This window comes from Felis catus, chromosome E2 (genome assembly GCF_018350175.1).
Source record: "Felis catus isolate Fca126 chromosome E2, F.catus_Fca126_mat1.0, whole genome shotgun sequence".
NCBI lineage: Eukaryota > Metazoa > Chordata > Mammalia > Carnivora > Felidae > Felis > Felis catus.
Window position 1 is genome coordinate 14,348,881 of NC_058382.1, and position 20,381 is coordinate 14,369,261.

Below are 20,381 nucleotides of genomic sequence, written 5' to 3' on the forward strand. Positions count from 1 at the left end.
GACACAGAGACAGTGCAAGTGGGGAGGGGCAGAGAGAGAGGGAGGGAGAGAGAGAGAGACAGAATCCCAAGGAGGGTTCATGCTACCAGCACAGAACCCGACACGGGGCTCAAATTCACCAAACCGTGAGACCATGACCTGAGCCGAAACCAAGAGTCTGATGCTTAAACGACTGAGCCACCCAGACACATCTTATGTATATATTTTTATTCATAATAATATTTATAACAACAGGACCCCCAGGAGTGAACAATAGTGGTGATGGAGGCCAGCTATGTCTTCTTACTGTCCTTGGAGGGAATAAACTTAAGGTTCTATATTAAGTATGAAGTTTGTGGTAGATGAGTCTTTATCAAATTATAGACGTTCCTTTCTCTCCCTAGTTTTCTGGGAGCTTTTGTCATAAATAGGAGCTTTTGTCAATTTTTTGTTTTTTTAATCTGTGGAGGCAAACACGTGACTTTCCTAGTTTACTCCATTGTATAGTGCCTTATGTTATTAACTTTCTGGTGTTTATTTAAAACTTTTTTTTTAAATGTTTTTATTTATTTTTGAAACAGAGAGAGACAGAGCATGAGCGGGGGAGGGACAGAGAGAGAGGGAGACACAGAATCGGAAACAGGCTCCAGGCCCTGAGCCATCAGCCCAGAGCCCGACACGGGGCTCGAACTCACAGACTGTGAGATTATGACCTGAGCTGAAGTCGGACGCTTAACCTGACTGAGCCACCCAGGCACCCCAACTTTCTGGTGTTTATTAAAACCTACTTGATGCCATTTTCTTTTATTTTATTTCTTAAAATTTTTAATGTTTATTTTTGTGAGAGAGAGAGAGAGAGACAGAGCGCAAGCAGGGGCGAGGCAGAGAGAGACAGAGACAAAGAATCCAAAGCAGGTATCCAGGCTCTGAACTGTCAGCACAGACACTGACTCGGGGCTCGAACCCACCAACCGTGAGATCATGACCTGAGCGGAAGTCGGATGCTTAACCGACTGAGGCACCCAGACACCCCGATGTTTTAATTTTTAGACTCAATTGTTATTTGTATCCTATTATTGAAGTTTTGGGGACTCTATATTTTTGCTTTTTAGAGCCGTCTGCAGTAGACATTTATTTCACCCACACATACCGCCCCCCCCCCCCCCACCACAGAGTGGTTGGGTGGCCCCATTTTAACAGGGCAAAGGTCCCAACTTTCGTCCGGCCCGGCTCTGAGCATCATCCCAACTCGCATGGCCGAAGCCATCCCACTGTCCCCACAATTCCTGCGCTCACGTGTGCGAGAAGACACAACTCGCGGGTACGGAGCGATTGGTTTCATTTTAAGGACATGACCGGAAGTGGCCACCTTACTTCTGCTTACATCCCACGGGTCCAAATTACTCGCGTGGCTACAGGAGGCAAAGTGCAGCAGCAACTGGGGGTTTGGTCAGAAAACCAGGAACTGAACCAGTGATGCGGAACAGTCTGCCGACCGAGGAGAGAGGCCTCGGAAGAGCCCAACCCTGCCAGCACCGCCATCTTTGCATATGTAGCTTCCAGAACTGTGAGAAAATTTCGTTTCTGTTGTTGTTTGAGCCACTCAGCCTGTGGTACTTCGTGGCTGGCCGCTCTGGTGAACTAACACCGTCTCCAGGGCGATGATTTCAGACACGTCTTAGCCCCAGAAGAAGGCACCGCGGGGACGCCTGGGTGGCTCAGTCTGTTGAACGTCCGACTTCGGCTGGGTCATGATCTCGCTGTTCTTGAGTTTGAGCCCCAGACTGGGCTCGTCGCTGTCAGAATGGAGCCCGCCTCAGATCCTCTGTCCCCACCCCCCCACCCCCCCCCCCGCCACTCTCTCTCTCTCAAAAATAAATAAAACATAAAAAAAAAAAAGAGAGAGGCACTAAGCTTCGAGGGCCTCTCCAAAGCTGTTCATGTCACACCCACAGCACAGCCTGGTTTGGCAGACAGAGAAACCCAGGCCTGGGATGTGTCTCACTGATACGTCAGGACATTGCTTCTTCCAGGGTGTCATTCAAATCCTTCTGCTCAGCAAGGAATCTGAGGACAGATGACATCTCAGGGAAGCTGCAGACTCTTCCAGCTGAGTTGGCTGGCAGGACGTGTGGGATGTGCGGGGAAGGACTGGGGGAGAGGTGAGAACAGCAGAGGTGAGGAAGAGGGGAGGAAACACTCCCGCAGTCATGAAACCAGATCTCTTTCAATGGGCGTGGGTGAGGAAGGCACTGCAGGAGGTCTAGAAGCTTCGAGGGAAATGCTGGAAGGGAAGGGTGTATGGGGGAGTCCATGACTAAGGGATCCAGAGGTGGCACAAATGTCCCAGCCTCTTCTGCCTCTCTCGATTAGGTCAGGAGGCTACTTTACTCATGGCTAATTGCATCCATTAACCTTGATGATTTCCTTCTCTCAGTTTCTATGTATGACAAATTCATTCTGTCACTGGAAAAATATTTTCTTAAATATTTTTTTAAATTTATTTTTGAGGGAGAGAGACTCACAGAGCACATGCGGGGGAGGGACAGAGAGAAAGGGAGACACAGAATCCGAAGCAGGCTCCAGGCTCTGAGCTGTCAGCGCAGAGCCCGACGCGGGGCTCGAACCCACGGACTGTGAGATAATGACCCCAGCTGCAGTCAGATGCTTAACTGACTGAGCCATCCAGCCTCCCTGAAAAAAAAATTTTTTTAAGTTTATTTATTGGGGTGCCTGAGTGGCTTGGTCAGTTAAATTTCCAACTTTGGCTTAGGCCGTGATCTCACGGTTTATTTAAACCTGACCACACTCTCCTTCCCAAATATCCCTGTGAAGAACATACTGTTATCACTCTCTTGTTACAAATGAGGAAACTGAGGCACAGAGTTTAAAATTACTCATCCAGGGGCCACACCGATCATCAGTGGAGCCAGGATTCTAACAGGGCAGCCAGATCCGTAATCATTTCTGCTCTGATGAACAGTCTGTCTTCCATCTTCTGTCCTTATAAAAAATACTCCTTAGGGCGCCTAGGTGGCTCAGGTCATGATCTCCCTGTTCGTGAGTTTGAGCCCCTCATCGGGCTCCGTGCTGACAGCTCAGAACCTGAAGCCTACTTTGGATTCTGGGTCTCCCTCTCTCTCTGCCTTTCCCCTGCTTGTACTCTGTCTCTCTCTCAAAAATAAATAATAAAATTTTTAAAAAGTTTATTTATTTATTTTTGAGAGAGAGAGAGAGAGAGCAAGCAGAGGAGGGACAGAAGAGAGAGAGAGGGAGAGAGAATCCCAAGCAGGCTACGGTTCCGTGCTAAGCCCAACGCAGGACTCAATCCCATGAACCACAAGATCCCACAAACTGTGATCTGAGCTAAGATCAAGAGTCAGACGCTTAACCAACTGAGCCACCTGGGTGTCCCTGAAAAAATATTTACTGAGCATGGTCACTATACTGTCGCATAGCAATGGCACAGACAGTCACTGCTTTCACGCTGCTCCGGTCTGGGTGGGCAGGAGGGGCACTGAGCAAGTGAGGTGGGTGGGTGGGGGGGGGGGAGTGTTAAGTATTTCAGAAGGGGCAATAGGGGCACTGCAGGAGTACTTGTACAGAAAGAACCTGCTGGATGTAAAGGCCTCAATGAGGAAGTTGAGACCTGAGAGATGAAGTGGGAGTGGGTAAAGAGAGTTCCAGGCAAAGAGAACTGTGTTGTGAAAGCCCTAAAGCAATTAAAGTATCAGTGGCTGGACTGCGGAGTGACCAAGGCAGTGGCAGGACCTGAGGCAGCAAACAGAAGCCTGCTGGGAAGAGCTTTCTAGGAAAAGGTGAGGATTAAATTAAATTAAATTTATTTATTTATTTATTTATTTATTTATTTATTTATCTATTAAAAAAATTTTAATGTTTGTTTTTGAGAGAGAGAGAGACAGAGCATGAGCAGGGGAGGGGCAGAAAGAGGGGGAGACACAGAATCCAAAGCAGGCTCTGGGCTCTGAGCTGTCAGCACAGAGCCCGACGTGGGGCTCAAACTCACAAACCACGAGATCATGACCTGAGCCCAAGTCGGACACTAACCGACTGAGCCACCTGGCGCCCGTATCTTATTTATTTTGCTAAAGTTTATTTATTTATTTTGAGAGCGAAAACACACAATCAGGGTAGGGGCAGAGAGAAAGAGAGAGAGAGAGAAGAGAGGGACTCCCAAGCAGGCTCTGCACTGACAGTGCGGAGCCCAATGCGGGGCTTGAGCCCACGAACCATGAGATCATGACCTGAGCTGAAACCAAGAGTCCAATGCTTAACAACTAAGCCACCCAGGCGTCCCAAGATAAGGATTTTAGACTCTCTCTGGAGGCCGCGGGAAACTACGGAGGGGTTTAGGCAGTGTGGCTGGACCTACCCTGTTCGTGGGCAAAATGATGAATTAATCGTAGAGTAAGCAAGCCGTTGCAGCTTCAGGCAAGAAGTGATGGTGGCTTGGAGGAGGGCCGCTTCTCTAGGGACTGAAAGAAATGACAGAGAACTTCTGGAACATTCTAAAGGATCTGATAGGGGGTGAAGGAGAAGGAAGAGCTGAGTGTGACTGTCAGATTTCTCAGGGGACTGTGAAGAGCTGGAAGACAAGGGGGTCTGGTTGTCATTCTAGGAGATCCGTCAAGGGCAAGCAGGGTGAAAAAAATAGGAGTCTGGAGAGGGAATAGTATTATCTGGAAACAGCCAATATGCCAATATGATAACACATTATATTACTGTTCACAATAGTTGCTGTCTCTCCTGAAGGATACCCAGTTGATACGAGGCTCGGCTGTATGAGTCACAATGAAATGTGAACACGAGTGACGTTGTACCTTTTCTTTTCGTTTCTTTTTTTAACTTTCTTTTTTTTTTTTTAATGTTTATTTATTTTTGAGAGACAGAGAGATACAGAGCACCAGCAGGGAAGGGGCAGAGAGAGAGGGAGACACAGAATCTAAAGCAGGCTCCAGGCTCTGAGCTGTCAGCACAGAGCCCGACGCGGGGCTCGAACCCATGAACTGCGAGATGGTGACCTGAGCTGAAGTCGGATGCTTAACCGACTGAGCCACCCAGGCGCCCCAACGTGTATCTTTTCTGAGTGGAAGATTCAAAAGCCAGCTCATGGCTGTCCACACGTCTTTTCCCTCTGCCAGCAGATCGGAGATGTTTCAGAGGCTGCCCATGAATGAAGAGCCTGGGTGTGTGAACAAAGACGTGGAGCAGAGCCCAGCCAACCCGTGTCGGACAAGGAGACACCGGTGAGTCTCTACCTTTGTTTGTGTGAACCACCGGATTTGGGCTCATTTGTTTCTGCGGCATATGCTGACTACCCCTCTCCTCCTCTTGACATTGTTCGGTGAGTGGGGGTACTAAAGAGCCTTCAGTTAGGATTGTGGGAATATCTTCGGGGAAGGAGCTGGTTTTCCTTAGGGTGAAAGTTGGAAGGAACATTCAGGGAGAGGTTTGTAGGGGTCACCGTGGAAGAGTTTGGGAAGGATGGAGGGAGGCAGGAGATGGGCAGAGAAAGACAACGCAGAGAGCAATGTGGATGAGAGAGGGAGCCTGGGATGATGAGAGAGAGGGGGGCCTGTATTGGGGGCGATTCCCAAGGAAAGCAAGGACAGGAACCATGATGAATTTGGTCATGACGCCCCCGGGAGGGCACTGGGCTCTCAGGCTCAGAAGCACATATTTCTGTGAAAGCAGCCCCCCAGTTCCTCCCTCGGTCCCATGATGAGATACATCTGGCCCGAGTTGTTCGTCACTCCACCCTGAATGCCAGCTCTCTGTGGGATGAACAGAGGAATGAAATTTATGCATCCACGCTCTCGGTCAGATTCCCTCCATTCCCCGCCATCAGCAAAAGGCCATCTATGAACCAGGATCAACTCTTGGCTCATGTTAGTGACTGTGGACAAGTTACCCAACCTCTCTGACCTTGGTTGCCTTAGCTTTAAAATGGGATGATAATAGTAGGGGCATCTGGGTGGCTCAGTCGGCTAAGCGTCTGACTTCAGCTCAGGTCACCATCTCATGGTTCACGTGCTGACAGCGTAGAGCCTGGGGCCTGCTTCGGATTCTGTGTCTCCCTCTCTCTCTCTGCCCCTCCCCCACTCCTACTCTGTTTCTCCCTCTCAAAAATAAATAAACGTTAAAAAATTTAAAAAATAATAAAATAAAATGGGATGATAATAGTTATCTAATTCATGGGACTGTTCTCAGAACTGAATGAGACGCTGGACAGCCATCCAGATTTTTGGCAATTGTTTAGTCCTAATGTTAGTAATGACATCTATGCTGGTGCCCAGTGCAGACAAATGGTCACTCCTCTCTGCTCGAATGCCACACATTTTATCCAGTCTTCCTGCCCCCAGCCTTAGCAGAGAGGAAAGGGGACTTGTCCAAAGACCCAATCTAGAGCTTTCCCTACTATACTAGAGAAGGAAGTGGTTCTCTCAACTAGTTGAGGAATGCAACTCAAAGAAACGTCCAGCAGGCAAGGGAGTGTATTAGTTTCCTGTTGCTGCTGTAACAAATTACTGCAAACTTAGAAGTTTCCACCAATATACATTTATTATCTTCTAGCTTGAGAGGTCAGAAATCTGAAATGGGTCTCACTGGGCTAAAACCAAGGTGTCCCAGGGCTGCATTCCTTCTGGAAAATTGAGGGCAGAAGCCATTTCCTTGCCTCTTCTAGCTTCTGGAGGCCACCTGTATTCCTTGTGTCCACCTCCACATCTTCTGACCCTTCTGCCTCCCTCTTTCACTTATAAGGACCCTGGTGGTTACATTGGGTCCACTTGGATAATCCAAGATAATCTCTTCAGCTCAAAATCCTGACCTTCATCTCGTCCGCAAAGTTCCTTTTGCCAGGTCAGATAATACACTGGCAGGCTCCAGGGATTAGGACATGGGCATTGGGGGCGGTGGGGGGGGGCATGATTTTACCTACCACAGAAGGCAAGTTGAAAATTGGCTCTCAGACCTCAGAGACTTTTTATGTCCCTCCTGGTCTCCCCAGCAGTGCGCTGATCTCTTCTTTATTTCCCTCTTTTTCCCATTTATTTCAGCCCCTACAGCTCATTTTAAAATAGGTATCATCAGCTAGAGGTATTTCCTCCACATCCCCTAATCCTTAGGAATGGTGGTCCCAGTTAATGCCCCCTCTGTTTCTGTCCACCAGAATGAGCTTGATCAGACAGGGTTTCCAGGTGAAGCCTTGTCTAGGACAGCACAGTCCAAGAGGAATTGAATGTGAGCCATAAATGTGAGTCACATATGTAATTTCAAAATTTCTAGGAGTCTTGTTTAAAGTAAAGTAAAAGGGCTCCTGAGTGGCTCAGTCAACTGAGCATCTGACTTCTGCTCAGGTCGTGATCTCACGGTTCAGGGGTTCGAGCCCCGAGTCGGGCTCTGTGCTGACAGCTCAGAGCCCAGAGCCTGCTTTGGATTCTGTCTCCCTCTCTCTCTGTCCCTCTCCCACTCACACTCTGTCTCTCTCTCTCTCTCTCTCTCTCTCAAAAAATGAATAAACATTAAAAAAAATTTTTTTAAGTAAAGCAAAGGGGCACCTGGGTGGCTCAGAGGTTGAGCATCCGACTTCTGCTCAGGTCTTGATCTCACAGTTTGTGGGTTCGAGCCCTGCGTCAGGCTGTGTGCTGACAGCTCAGAGCCTAGAACCTGCTTCAGATTCCGTGCCTCCCTCTCTCTCTCTGTCCCTCCCCCACTTGTGCTCTGTCTCTTTCTCAAAAATAAATAAACATCAAAAAAATTAAAAAAAAATAAAGTGAGAAGAAATACATGGAATTAATTTTAATAATATATTTTTGTTTAATCAAATATGTAAAAAACACCATTTCAGATGCATTCAATATAGAAATTATTAATGAGATATTTTATATTAAGTCTTTGAAATCTGGCGTGTATTTTATACGTTAGCACATCTCGGTTCAGGCTAGCTACATTGCAAATGGGTAATGGCCAACCATACCGGTGGCCACCATGTTGGATGGTACAGGCCTAGAACAAAAGCTCTGCAGGGGCCCCAGGGCCTAGAACAGTCCCTGGCACAATAGGCCCTCAGATTTGTTGAATGCAGGAATTAAAGGCTTAGGTTCTTTTCCATAGTGCTGAGCAGCTGACCCACTGAAGGAACCCTGAATAGGTGGGTCATTTGCATCTAATTTGCATAACACCTCCCAGGCATTTATTCCTGGTTCTTTCTGCCGTTTCCCACTGGGTCTATTCTTACCTGGACAACTTTGAAAAGGCTGCTTAGTCCTATCTGGAAGGTAAAGGACAGAAAGGGGACTCTCCGTGAAGCCAAATCCCTGGGGACCTCTGGAGGTGGGTGGGTGAGGAAGAATGTCCCCAAACATGTCTCCCAAGGCTCTTGTGATCTGTTTCTGGTCTCTACTCATCTCCTGTCTTATCACCTTGTTATGGATTGAGCTGTGTCCCCCCATACCCCCCACCAAATTTGCTTCTTCTCTCTCCCATCCTTAGTGCTGCCCTTGAACTACATCGCTGTCCTTCAGCACTGAGGATGGGTGAGAGAAGAGGCTTGTATTAGTTTTTTGTTTTAATTTTTTTAATGTTTATTTATTTTTGAGAGAGAGAGAGAGAGAGAGGGCGCGTGTGCAGGAAAGGGTCAAAGAGAGAGGGACACACAGAATCTGAAGCAGGCTCCAGGCTTCAAGCTATCAGCATTGGAGCCTGATGTGAGGCTTGAACTCACGACCATGAGATATGACCTGAGCCGAAGTCAGACGCCCAACCAACCAAGCCACCCACGTGCCCCAAAGCTTGTATTAGTTTTCCGTTGCCATTTCCATAACAGAAAGACCACAGACTGGGGAGCTAAACAACAGACGTTTATGTTCTTAGAGTTCTGGAGGCTGGAAGTCCAAGATCAAATGGTCTCCTGATTCCATTGGGAAATAGTGTCCAAGAGAATTGAACAGATGTTCACACAAAAACCTGTCCATGAATGTTCACAGCGGTGTTACCTGTAGTAGTCAAAGAGTGGAAATAACCCCCATGTTCATCAGTTGATGAATGGATAAACGAAATGTGGAATAAAATGAAATATTAGGGGTGCCTGTGATGAGGTTTTGGAGTAGTGGGCGTTTGGTCAAGAAAGAGTTCTTGAGATGTCTTTTGGTGCAAAAAAGGTGATTTTATTTTTATTTTTATTTATTTATTTATTTATTTATTTATTTATTTATTTTCAACGTTTATTCACTTTTGGGACAGAGAGAGACAGAGCATGAACGGGGGAAGGGCAGAGAGAGAGGGAGACACAGAATCGGAAACAGGCTCCAGGCTCTGAGCCATCAGCCCAGAGCCCGACGCGGGGCTCGAACTCACAGACCGCGAGATCGTGACCTGGCTGAAGTCGGACGCCTAACCGACCGCGCCACCCAGGTGCCCCCAATTTTATTTTTATTTTTAGTGTTATTTATTTATTTATATTATTTTTAAAAGAATATATCTAGTCTTTTTTTTAACGTTTATTCATTTTTGAGAGAGAGATAGACAGAGTGTGAGCAGGGGTGAGGCAGAGAGAGGAAGACACAGAATCTGAAGCAGGCTCCAGGCTCTGAGCTGTCAGCACAGAGCCCGACATGGGGCTTGAACTCAGGAACTGTGAGATCATGACCTGAGCTGAAGTTGGATGCTTAACCGACTGAGCCACCCAGACACTCCTGTTTTGTTCTCTTTTTTCAAGAGTATTTATTTATTTTGAGAGAGAGAGAGAGAGCATGAACATGGGAAGGATAGAGAGAGAGGGAGAGAGAATCCCAAGCAGGCTCCATGCTATCAGCACACAGCCAGATGCCGGGTTTGAACTCATGAACCGTGAGATCATGACCTGAGCCGAAATCAAGAGTCAGATGCTTAACTGACTGAGCTACCCAGGTGCCCCTATGTATTTTTTATTTTAGAAGAAAGAAGATTCTTTCTAAGAGAGTTACTAAAAATCTGAAATTGAAAAAAAAATGATACTTGGGACACAGTGACGGATATGTGGATATTCTGTTTGGATCTACACACTGCAGGTGGGTGAGTTGTCATTTGAAAGACCCTAATCGCACTCCAGAGGTGGCTATGACAGGGATTTAGTGATCTGCCTCTCTAGGCAACACAGAGTGTTTGAATTCGCATAACAGATGTCAGAACTGCTTTCACTTCGGTAAAATGGGTGATAGCCAAGATGTGGGTTGGGTAGATACACCATAGGCTCCAGTCCCACGAACCAAGGAGCCTCTGCTCTTGGCAATGGCACCCTAGCCCTAGAGTTTTCAGACCCCGCACCTCCCCCCACCCCCCCGGCCGCCATGCGAGTTGCTGCCACCTGATCCTGATGAGATGGGCTGACCCACGGCTAGTGAATGGTTTCATCTGTTTCCAGTGAAGCTTTCATACAAGGTGCCTAACATGGAGGAACCTGGGCCTCACTGATCTTACGGAGTGGGTTGTGTGGCTATTTTATTGTCAGTCTGCTAATCAGTGCTTATATACCAGACAGTGCTGGGACAAGTCCTGTTTCCGTGAGGCACACTCCATGACAGCGAGTTGTGGGATGGAGACCCAGAGCTCTCCATGACGGCGTGACTGACGTCTCTAGTGACTGTGAATGGCCAAACTGGCTGTGATGGATGAATTGTAGCCCCCCCCTCCCATTATGTGTTCAAGTCCTAACCTAAGCATGGGACAGATAGGTCTTTACAGAGGTATCAACTTAGAATGAGGTCATTAGGGTGGTGCCCTAACCCAGTATGGCTGGTGTCCTTAGAAGAAGAGGAGATTTGGGGGCGCCTGGGTGGCTCAGTCGGTCGAGCATCCGACTTCGGCTCAGGTCATGATCTCATAGTTCGCGGGTTCCAGCCCCGCATCGGGCTGTCTGCTGTCGGCACAGGGCCCACTTCGGATCCTCTATTCCCCCTCTCTCTTTGCCCCTCCCCTGCACGCGCTCTCTCTCTCAAATATAAATAAACATTAAAAAAAGGAAGAAAAGCAGGAGATTTGGACACAGGCACACACAGAGGGAAGAGGATGCGAAGAGGCAGGTAGAAGATTCTGGAACAGATCCTTCCCTCCCAGCCCTCAGAAGGAACCAACCCTCCTGACACCTTGACTTTGGACTTGCAGCCTCCAGACCTTGGAGACAACACATTTCTGTTGTGTGAGACTCCCAGCCTGTGGCACTTTGTAACGGCACCCCCAGAAAACTCGTACACTGGCCTTGTGGCAAGGTGACATCTGTCAGCTGTGGTCACCAGGGTTGGTGACCCTCCTGTCACCCAAGAACTGCTCCTTCTTCCTTAGTCTCAGTCCTCGCCAGGATGGTGCTGGCACGGGTCTGACCGCAAGCTTCTCCTTTTATAGCAAAGGCACTGTGGTCTCTGCTACTGCTAGGTCTCTGAGGGTTCTAGATCACCCCCAAATGCAGCAGCTGAGGTACGGCTGGGCCCCACGGTCACACAGCTTTGCAGCTGCATGCTTGGAGAAAGGAATGTGGGAAGCACTGCAAATCAGCAGGGCCTGGGCTGTTGACCCGAAACCTAGAGGGGCGACTTGGCATTACTACTCCTTCGAGCGGCAGTTGCTATTATGAAACCCGAGGCCAGCACTTGACCCCACTTCATCAGCGCTTTCCTATGTGGTGTGACCCCAGGGTCCGGGAAAGTTACTCTGGTTTTTCAAACAGCACAGCAGGAGTCAAGAGAGATAGTGTGGTGTGGCTGAATGATTCTGTGTGTGTGTGTGTGTGTGTGTGTGTGTATTTTGAGAGAGAGCATGAGCAAGCAGGAGAGGGACAGAGAGAGGGACAGAATCCCAAGCAGGTTCTGCACCATCAGCACAGAGCCCGATGCAGGGCCCGAACTCAGGGACCATGAGGTCAGGACCTGAGCTGAAATCGAGAGTCGGGTGCTTAACCGACTGAGCTACCCAGGTGCCCCTGACTAGCTCTTCCCTGGGTCCTTCTTTTGGAGAACATTTGTTCCTGAGGGATGCACAAGAGGTAGCAGAGCTAGCTGGTCAGAGGGGGTGCATTCCGGTGGAGACGGAGCTGCCCCAGAACAGTTTACGGAGACACAAGGAGTCTGAAGTGTGGGATTCAGTAAGCAAGCACTTGCTGTATGCCAGATCACGGTTAATCACTGAACACATCACTGCTGTTAGTTCTTCCAACTACGAAGTAAGGGGCGCCTGGGTGGCTCAGTCAGTTAAGCGTCCGACTTCAGCTCAGGTCATGATCTCGCGGTTCCTGAGTTCCAGCCCCGCGTCGGGCTCTGTGCTGACAGCTCAGAGCCTGGAGCCTGCTTCGATCCTGTCTCTGTGTCTCCCTCTCTCTCTCTCTGCCCCTCCCCTGCTCACGCTCCGTCTCTCTCTCAAAAACAAATAAACATTTTTAAAAATAAAGAAGATAGCTCCAACAGTGACCATTTAAATTCTGTCTGAAGCCTCAAGCCCTGTGCTCCGGACCTAACGCACATCGCCTCACTTAATCCTCACTGGGACGGATGACGTAGGAACCCTCTTTACCGTCCCTGTTCTGTGGGAAGAGCAGGCAGACCCCTGGCAGTTCAGTCACTCACAGGAGGCCACAGATTGGGCAGCTGCCCAGCAGAACAGTCTGACTCCAGAGCGCCCACTGCCCTCCGCCTTCTGTCCGTGAGTCAGCTGAGACTCAGGTAACCACAGACTTGCTCAAGGTTAAAATAACAATCATCCGACGCTGCCTTGGAGCTCAGTCTTCTCCAAAGTGCTACCGCGGGCGCCTGGGTGGCTCAGTCCATTAGGCGTCCGACTTCAGCTCAGGTCATGACCTCATGGTTTGTAAGTTCGAGCCCCGCTTTGGACCCTCTGTCTCTCTCTCTCACTGCCCTCCCACTCACACTCCCTATCAAAGATAAACATTAAAAAAAAAAAAAAAAGCACAGTAGAGAGAAAAAAAGCAAAATCACTCTTAACCACAAACCACACCAGGAGCTTAATTAATAGCCTTTGAGTTTAAAAACAAGCTTAGGAGGGACACCTGGCTGGCTCAGTTGGCAGTGTGAGACTCGATCTCTGGGTTGTCGTGGGTTCACACCCCACACCAGGTACGGAGATTACCCCAAAACAACAACAAAAAACCGGGCTTAGCAAACTACTGTTGAATCTTTTAAATCATCAGATATGATTTTATAAACCATCTCTAATTTTCAAACCAACATTGCTTTTCCTGGATGGAATTCATCTAAAAATGTTTCAGGCCTTAGAAAGAATTCAGGTATAAATATCTTTAACAGGAAAGAAAAACTAGCAAGTTTCATTAGCACGGGCAGTCTTATCTTTTTTCTCCTCGGGTGTTAGAAGCTTGAGAACAGTAAATACTGTGGAATTCAAAAATACATTTGCTTTGAGATTTTCTTTGGCCTTCAAATCCAGCTAAGACTTCATCGATTGAAAACTAACCCCCATTTTTAAAAGGGGGAAGCACATGTTCTGATCCGACGTTTTCCTCCAAAACATCAGGGTTTATGTCCTTTTCACTCAGATGGGGGAATAGCATAGTCAAGCATCGCGCCTTGAGAATGTGATTCGCTTTAGGAATCTTGAAGATTCATATATCTCTGGGATATAAAGTTCAGGAAAGGGGATGAGGCTAGACTGTAACAGAAAGTAACTTTCACGAACTGTTCATGCTGCACGAAATTGGCTGGTAGGCAGCAAAAAGGATAAATTCTGTGACTTTGTCTACTCATGACCCTACTCTCAATACTGGTCACTGGGGGCGCCTGGGTGGCTCAGTCGGTTGAGCTGAGTGTCCAATTTCAGCTCACGTCATCATCTCACACTTCATAGGTTCGAGCCCCACATCGGGCTCTGTGCCGTCAGCTCAGAGCCTGGAGTCTGCTTCGGATTCTGTCTCCCTCTCTCTCTTCCCCTCCTCAACTCATGCTCTGTCTGTCTCTCTCTCAAAAATAAAGAAACATTTAAACAATACTGGGGGATTTTCCCACAGCACAAAGTTCTCCAGTTCCCTGGGGACACTGACTGGATATCTTACAATTCAATTCAGTTCTCCACTTCCATTCTGACGCTGTCTATCTGGAGTTAGTGTGGGGTCCCGCAGGTGAAGGGCTCCATCCCACAAGACCGGCCCCTCCCCTGCAAGTAGTGGGTTCCCAGGTTACCTGCAACTTCTGTCTGACTTGGCCACAGATTGGGGTTCCCATGACCCCCTCCTTTGGGTCCATAATTTACTAGAACAGTTCATGGAACTCAGGAAAGCAGTTTTCTTCCTGGGTTACTGGCTTACTATAAAGGGACAGGCCAATGGAAGGGATGCATAGGGTTAGGGAGAGTGATTCAGAGCCTTGGTGCCCTCTCCGGGCATGCACCCTCAGCCCGGAAGCCCTTAGAAGGTCTGAGTGAGGCTCACTACCTAGGCATGATTGCTTGTCATTGGCCTTTGGGGATTAACTCAACCTCCAGTCTCTCTTCCCTTCCCAGAGGTCAGAGTTCTCCAAGGTGGTTCTCTGACAAACAGCTCTCATCCTAGGGGCTTTCTAGAAGTCACCCCATTAGCCTAAACCCAGATGTGGTTGAAACAGGCTTGTTATGAAAAACAAAAGATGCTCCTTTCTCTTTATCACTCTTACCACCTAGGAAATCCAAGGGTTTTAGGGACTCTGTCTGGAAAGGGGACAAATATCCAATATCTGTTTCTTGCTATAAATCACAAAGGCACCGGAACCTATTGCAAAGCTTCTGGCAAGAGTCTGAAACGATTGGTTTTCCCTGTGTGTAACGTGCTCTTGATGGCACCCCCCAGGATGGACGGAAGAGAACCAGGGAGACCATGATGAGTCAGGATCAATGATGAAGTTACTCTCTCTGGGCTCCAAACCCACCCTCCTCTGCTCCGCACTGTGATGCTGAGCTGGGAAACCACGTTTCTGCTTTGCCAGATGGTTCTCTGTGAGATCCTGGCAGTAGGGCTTGCTAGACTGCACAAGTCGGGTGATCAACTCGTTCCAGTTTGCCCAGGACTTTCCCAGCATTAGCGCTGGAAGTCCTGCCTCCCAGGAACCTCTTCCCGGGAGGGCTGGACACCCCACGCAGAAGGAACTTGCCTGCTGCTCTGGTGTGAGTTCCCCCAGCAATGCTTTTTCCCTGTGGCAGCGGCCATGGCAGGAGCACCCGAATCCAGTATGTAGTGTGCTAGCATGTGGAAACTCAGTTTTATCACAAACATCAGCACCAGGCGGCTGGTGCCCTCTCTTCTGGGTCTCTGTGCCCCCCAGCTCTAGCGGGGCTAGCTATGGTATATGGTATACCGGGCCGCGGTTCTCAGAGTGAGGTCCCCCCTCCCAACAGGGGTCAGCATCACCTGGGAGCTTGTTGGACACGCAGAGTTTCAGGCCCCGCCCCAGGCCCGTCGGAGACCCCTACTCAGGGCCAGCAGTCTGTGTTTTAATCTGGGGGAGGGATAGAGGGAGAGAGAGAGAGAGAGAGAGAGAGAGAGAGAGAGAGAGAGAGAATCCCAAGCAGGCAGCACAGAGCCTGACTCAGGGCTCGAACCCACGATTGGTGAGATCATGACTTGAGCCAGAATCAGGAGTTGGGCACTCAACTCACTGAGCCACCTGGGAACCCTAGAGTCTCTCTGTTAAAGTAGCTGGTGTAGTTTCTGTCTCCTCACTGGACTCTTATGGGTCCAGAGCTCACTGCCATAATACAGCTTAAATGTGAAGAATGTCCAAACCAGAGCAGTGGGAGTGAGGTGAAGAAGCGACAGAAGGTATTTAAAATTTTTTTTAACGTTTATTTATTTTTGAGACAGAGAGAGACAGACTTCATAAATACTGGAATACCATGGATTCCTCTAAAAACGTGGCTTTATGCTTTAAGTGTAAAGTTGGAAGTTATCATAACACCAAAAGTAGTATGCTATTTGGAAGATATTTAGCTTCACAAATAAATTAGCTGTAGGTATTGAGACAGAGAGAGACAGAGCATGAACAGGGGAGGGTCAGAGAGAGAGAGAGAGAGAGAGAGAGAGAGAGAGGGAGACACAGAATCGGAAGCAGGCTCCAGGCTCTGAGCTGTCAGCACAGAGCCAGGTGCAGGGCTCGAACTCACAGACCACAAGATCATGATCTGAGCCAGAGTCAGACACTTAACCAACTGAGCCACCCAGGCGCCCCGATGGAAGGTATTTAAAAGGCCTGATTAGGGGTACCTGGGTGGCTCAGTTGGTTAAGGTTCTGACTTGATTTCGGCTCAGGTCATGGGTTCGAGCCCAACATTGGGCACTGTGCTTTTTTTTTTTTTTTTTAAATACTGGGTGTATGTGTGTGTGTGTATTTATACATATATAAATAATGTATTTTCAGAGAGAGAGAGAGCACAAGCAGGAGAGGGGCAGAGAGAGGGAGAAAGAGAATCTCAAGCAGGCTCCATGCTGTCAGCACAGAGCCAGATGCAGGGCTCGAACTCACGGACTGCGAGATCATGACCTGAACCAAAATCAAGAGTTGGACGCTTAATCGACTGAGCCACCCAGCCACCCCATCAATATTCTCTTTTATATTGCTTCTTTTGATGAATTTTTGGAAAGTCTAGGCATAGTTTGGAACATGTATCCGGTTCCCAGGTCATTAGGAGACTCAGCAGTGTTTCCTTGTATTATGGGAGGGTTGTAGTTTTTTGCTTATAACTTTGATACACTTCGAATGTAAGGTGGTTTCCATTGTGAGGAGTGATTCCAGCTTTCCCCTGGGTTGTCTATTTGTTCCAACACTAGTAAGTTAGATATGTGCCCAAAGTCCTTTCCTAAATTAAAAAAAGGTTATATTATCATACAAATGTACGTGAACAATTGGTTCTATTTCTGGATTTTATAAATTTTTCCTTGATCTGTATGCTTATTCGCACACCAATACCACATTGTTTTACATGGGTTTTAATGTCTGGTAGAGCTACTCCTTTGTTTTCTCCTCCTCCTCCTCCTTCTCCTTCTTTGCCTGTTGTACTCCCAAATAAACCTCATAATCAAGTTGTTTGGGTCTAGGAAAAAGCCCTGATGACATTTTTATTAGGGTTGTGGTACATTTATAAACTAACTCAGGGGAATTGACCTATTTATAATGTTGGCCGCAGCTTTGTTTCCATCCTTGGAATCCAGGCGCCATCTGGTGGCCACTGTGCACAACAGCAACATTTTCTCTTAAAAAGACACTCAAAGCCATCAACGATTATTATTATCACACACACTTTCTGTGGGTCAGGTAGTGGGGAGGCTTTGCTGGACGGTTCTGGCTCAAAGCCCTGGCAGTGAAGACATTTTCCAGGCTGCAGTCATCAGACGGCATGATTGAGGCTGGGGGATCCCCTTCACACATGTGGAAGACAGTGCTGGCAGTTGGCGGGAGGTCTGTTCTTCAGCATGTGGCCCTCTCCGTAGTGTCCTCATGACGTGCATCTGGTGGACCCAGAGACAGTGAGGTGGGTACTGCAATGCTAGATAATTTTAGATTTGGAGGAAAGTTGCAGATAATACAGAGAGTTCCCATTTGTCTCCTCCCCTTGCTCCCGCTGATATTAACACTATAGTACAATGATCAAAACCAGGAGATTAGTTGCTCCTGGGTGGCTCAGTTGGTTGAACATCTGACTCTTGATTTCAGCTCAGGCCGTAGTCTCATGGCTTGTGAGTTCAAGCCCCATGTCGGGCTCTGTGCTAGCAGCACAGAACCTGCTTGAGATCCTCTCTTTTGTCCCTCTCTCTTTGCCCCTCCCCCCCAAATAAATAAATAAACTTAAAAAACAAAACAAACAAAAAACCCCAGGAGATTAGCACTGTTATTATTATTATATTATCATTAACAAAGTATACTGTTAACTAAACTACCAACCTGATTTGAATTTCAACAGTCTTTCCACTGATGCCTTTTTCTGTTCCGGGATTGAACCCAGGATTCCACACTGCAGTTAGTTGTCCTGTCTCCTGGGCTCCCTATAGTCTATGACAGTTCCTCTGTATCTCCTTGCCTTTCATGACTTTGACACTTTTGAAGAGTACAGCTGCTTTGTAGAATGTCCCGAAAGTTGGGGACTGTCTGCTATCTTTTAGGTTGAACTGAATTATGCATTTTTGCCAAGAATACCATATGAATGATTTCGCGTTCTTCTCAGTGAATTGTATCCGGGGCTTCCTGGTGTCCATGTGTCTTATTATTGGTGATGCTGACTTTGATCACTTGGTTACAGTGCTGTCTGCTCTGCTTCTCCACTATAAAGTTACTGTTTTTCCCTTTGTATTTTTTTTAATTTTTTTAAACGTTTATTTATTTTTGAGACAGAGAGAGACAGAGCATGAACGGGGGAGGGTCAGAGAGAGAGAGGGAGACAAGACTCTGAAACAGGCTCCAGGCTCTGAGCTGTCAGCACAGAGCCCGACGCGGGGTTTGAACTCACGAACTGCCAGATCATGACCTGAGCTGAAGTCGGACGCTTAACCGACTGAGCCACCCAGGCACCCCTCCCTTTGTAATTAATAAGTGTATTAAGGGAGATACTTTGAGACTATACAAATATTGTTTCCTCATACTTTTGCCCAGTAATATTAGTATCCATCTGTGGATCTTGTCTGCAGCACTTATTAGTGGTTTATTTGCCTAATAGAGATATTTCGATTGCTTTTTCCTTCTACATTTATTTTATTAAAGATTTTTTTAATGTTCATTTTTGAGAGAGAGAGACACAGAGCGCAAGCAGGGGAGAGGCAGAGAGAGGGAGATACAGAATCTGAAGCAGGCTGCAGGCTCCACACTGTCAGCACAGAGCCCAACGCGGGGCTCGAGCTCACGAACCGCAAGATCATGACCTGAGCTGAAGTTGGACGCTTAGCCAACTGAGCCACCCAGGCTCCCCTGTTTAAGTCAATTTTATTGCAGTATAATCCACAGACAGGAAAAAGCACAATTATAAATGCATTGACCATTATAAGGTCAGTGCATTTTGCCCAATGTATACATTCATGTAACCAACACTACAGTCAAGATATAAAACATTTACACCATCCCGAAATGTTCTGTCATGTTCCTTTGCAGTCAATTGCACCTTCTTTCCCAACTACAGGCAACTAGGCAAACATTGATCTGCTTTCTGTCACTATAGATTAATTTTGGCTCTTCTAGAATTTCATATAAGTGGAATCATACAATACGTGCTCTCTTGTGCCTGGCTTATTTGTTCAGCAAAATGTTTTTTTGAGATTTATTGTAATTGTGTCAGTTGTCCATTCTTGAGCAGAATTCTGTTCAATCATATCATTGTTCATTGCTGAACAGTGTTCTATTCTGCGACTCTACCATAATTTATTTATCTAGTCACTGAGTTGTTTCCAACTTTTGGCTATTACGAACAAAGTTCCTATGAACATCATGTATAAGTCTTTGTATGGACGTACTTTTTCATTTCTCTTGGATAAATGCATAGAAGTGAAATTGTTGAGTCGTATGGTAATTATATTTCATAAGAAATTGCTGGGCTATCCCCCAAAGTGGGTGTTAGCATTTCACACTCCTGCCCACAGTACAGGAGAGGTCCAGTGCTTCCTGATCAATTTTAACAATTTCCTTCCTTTCAATTTTAACAATTTGAGTAGTTATATAGTGATATCTTACTGTGGTTTTATGTTTCCTGATGTCTGATGGTATTGAACATGTATTCAAATGTTCATTGACCATTTATTTTTGGGAAGTGACTGATATTTTGCTCATTTTAAAACGGAGTTGTTTGGGGCGCCTGGGTGGCTCGGTCGGTTGAGCGTCCGACTTCGGCTCAGGTCATGATCTCGCGGTCTGTGAGTTCGAGCCCCGCGTTGGGCTCTGTGCTGACAGCTCAGAGCCTGGAGCCTGTTTTGGATTCTGTGTCTCCCTCTCTCTCTGCCCCTCCCCTGTTCATGCTCTGTCTCTCTCTGTCTCTGAAAAATGAATAAACCTTAAAAAAAATTTTTTTAGGGGCGCCTGGGTGGCGCAGTCGGTTGAGCGTCCGACTTCAGCCAGGTCACGATCTCGCGGTCCGTGAGTTCGAGCCCCGCGTCAGGCTCTGGGCTGATGGCTCGGAGCCTGGAGCCTGTTTCCGATTCTGTGTCTCCCTCTCTCTCTGCCCCTCCCCCGTTCATGCTCTGTCTCTCTCTGTCCCAAAAATAAATAAAAAAAACGTTGAAAAAAATTAAAAAAAAATTTTTTTTTAAATAAAATAAAACGGAGTTGTTTGTATTCTTATAGATTTCAAGAGTTGTTTATATATTCTGGATACAAGTTAGAGATAATGTGAATATTTCCTTCCAGCCTGTGGTTTCTTTTCCTTCCTTCCCTCCTTCTTTC

At 47.2% G+C, this 20,381-nt stretch overlaps 1 protein-coding gene across 9 annotated transcripts in view; it reads left to right on the plus strand.

The window, feature by feature from the left end:
- LOC101089975 (zinc finger protein 780B) overlaps positions 1-20,381 on the plus strand; it is a 77,576-nt gene that overhangs the window by 9,090 nt on the left and 48,105 nt on the right. The window contains exons 1-2 of one of the 9 annotated variants that reach the window (XM_023245157.2): positions 5,059-5,246; positions 9,936-10,049. Coding sequence is in view for 7 of the 9 variants with exons in the window: in XM_045047273.1 (XP_044903208.1) it covers positions 5,110-5,246 (137 nt within the window). In the remaining 2 variants the exon portion in view is untranslated. Of the gene's footprint in view, positions 1-5,018; positions 5,247-9,935; positions 10,050-20,381 lie in introns of those variants that run through there. The other 8 variants (XM_045047269.1, XM_045047273.1, XM_045047274.1 and 5 more) reach the window with 8 other exon arrangements.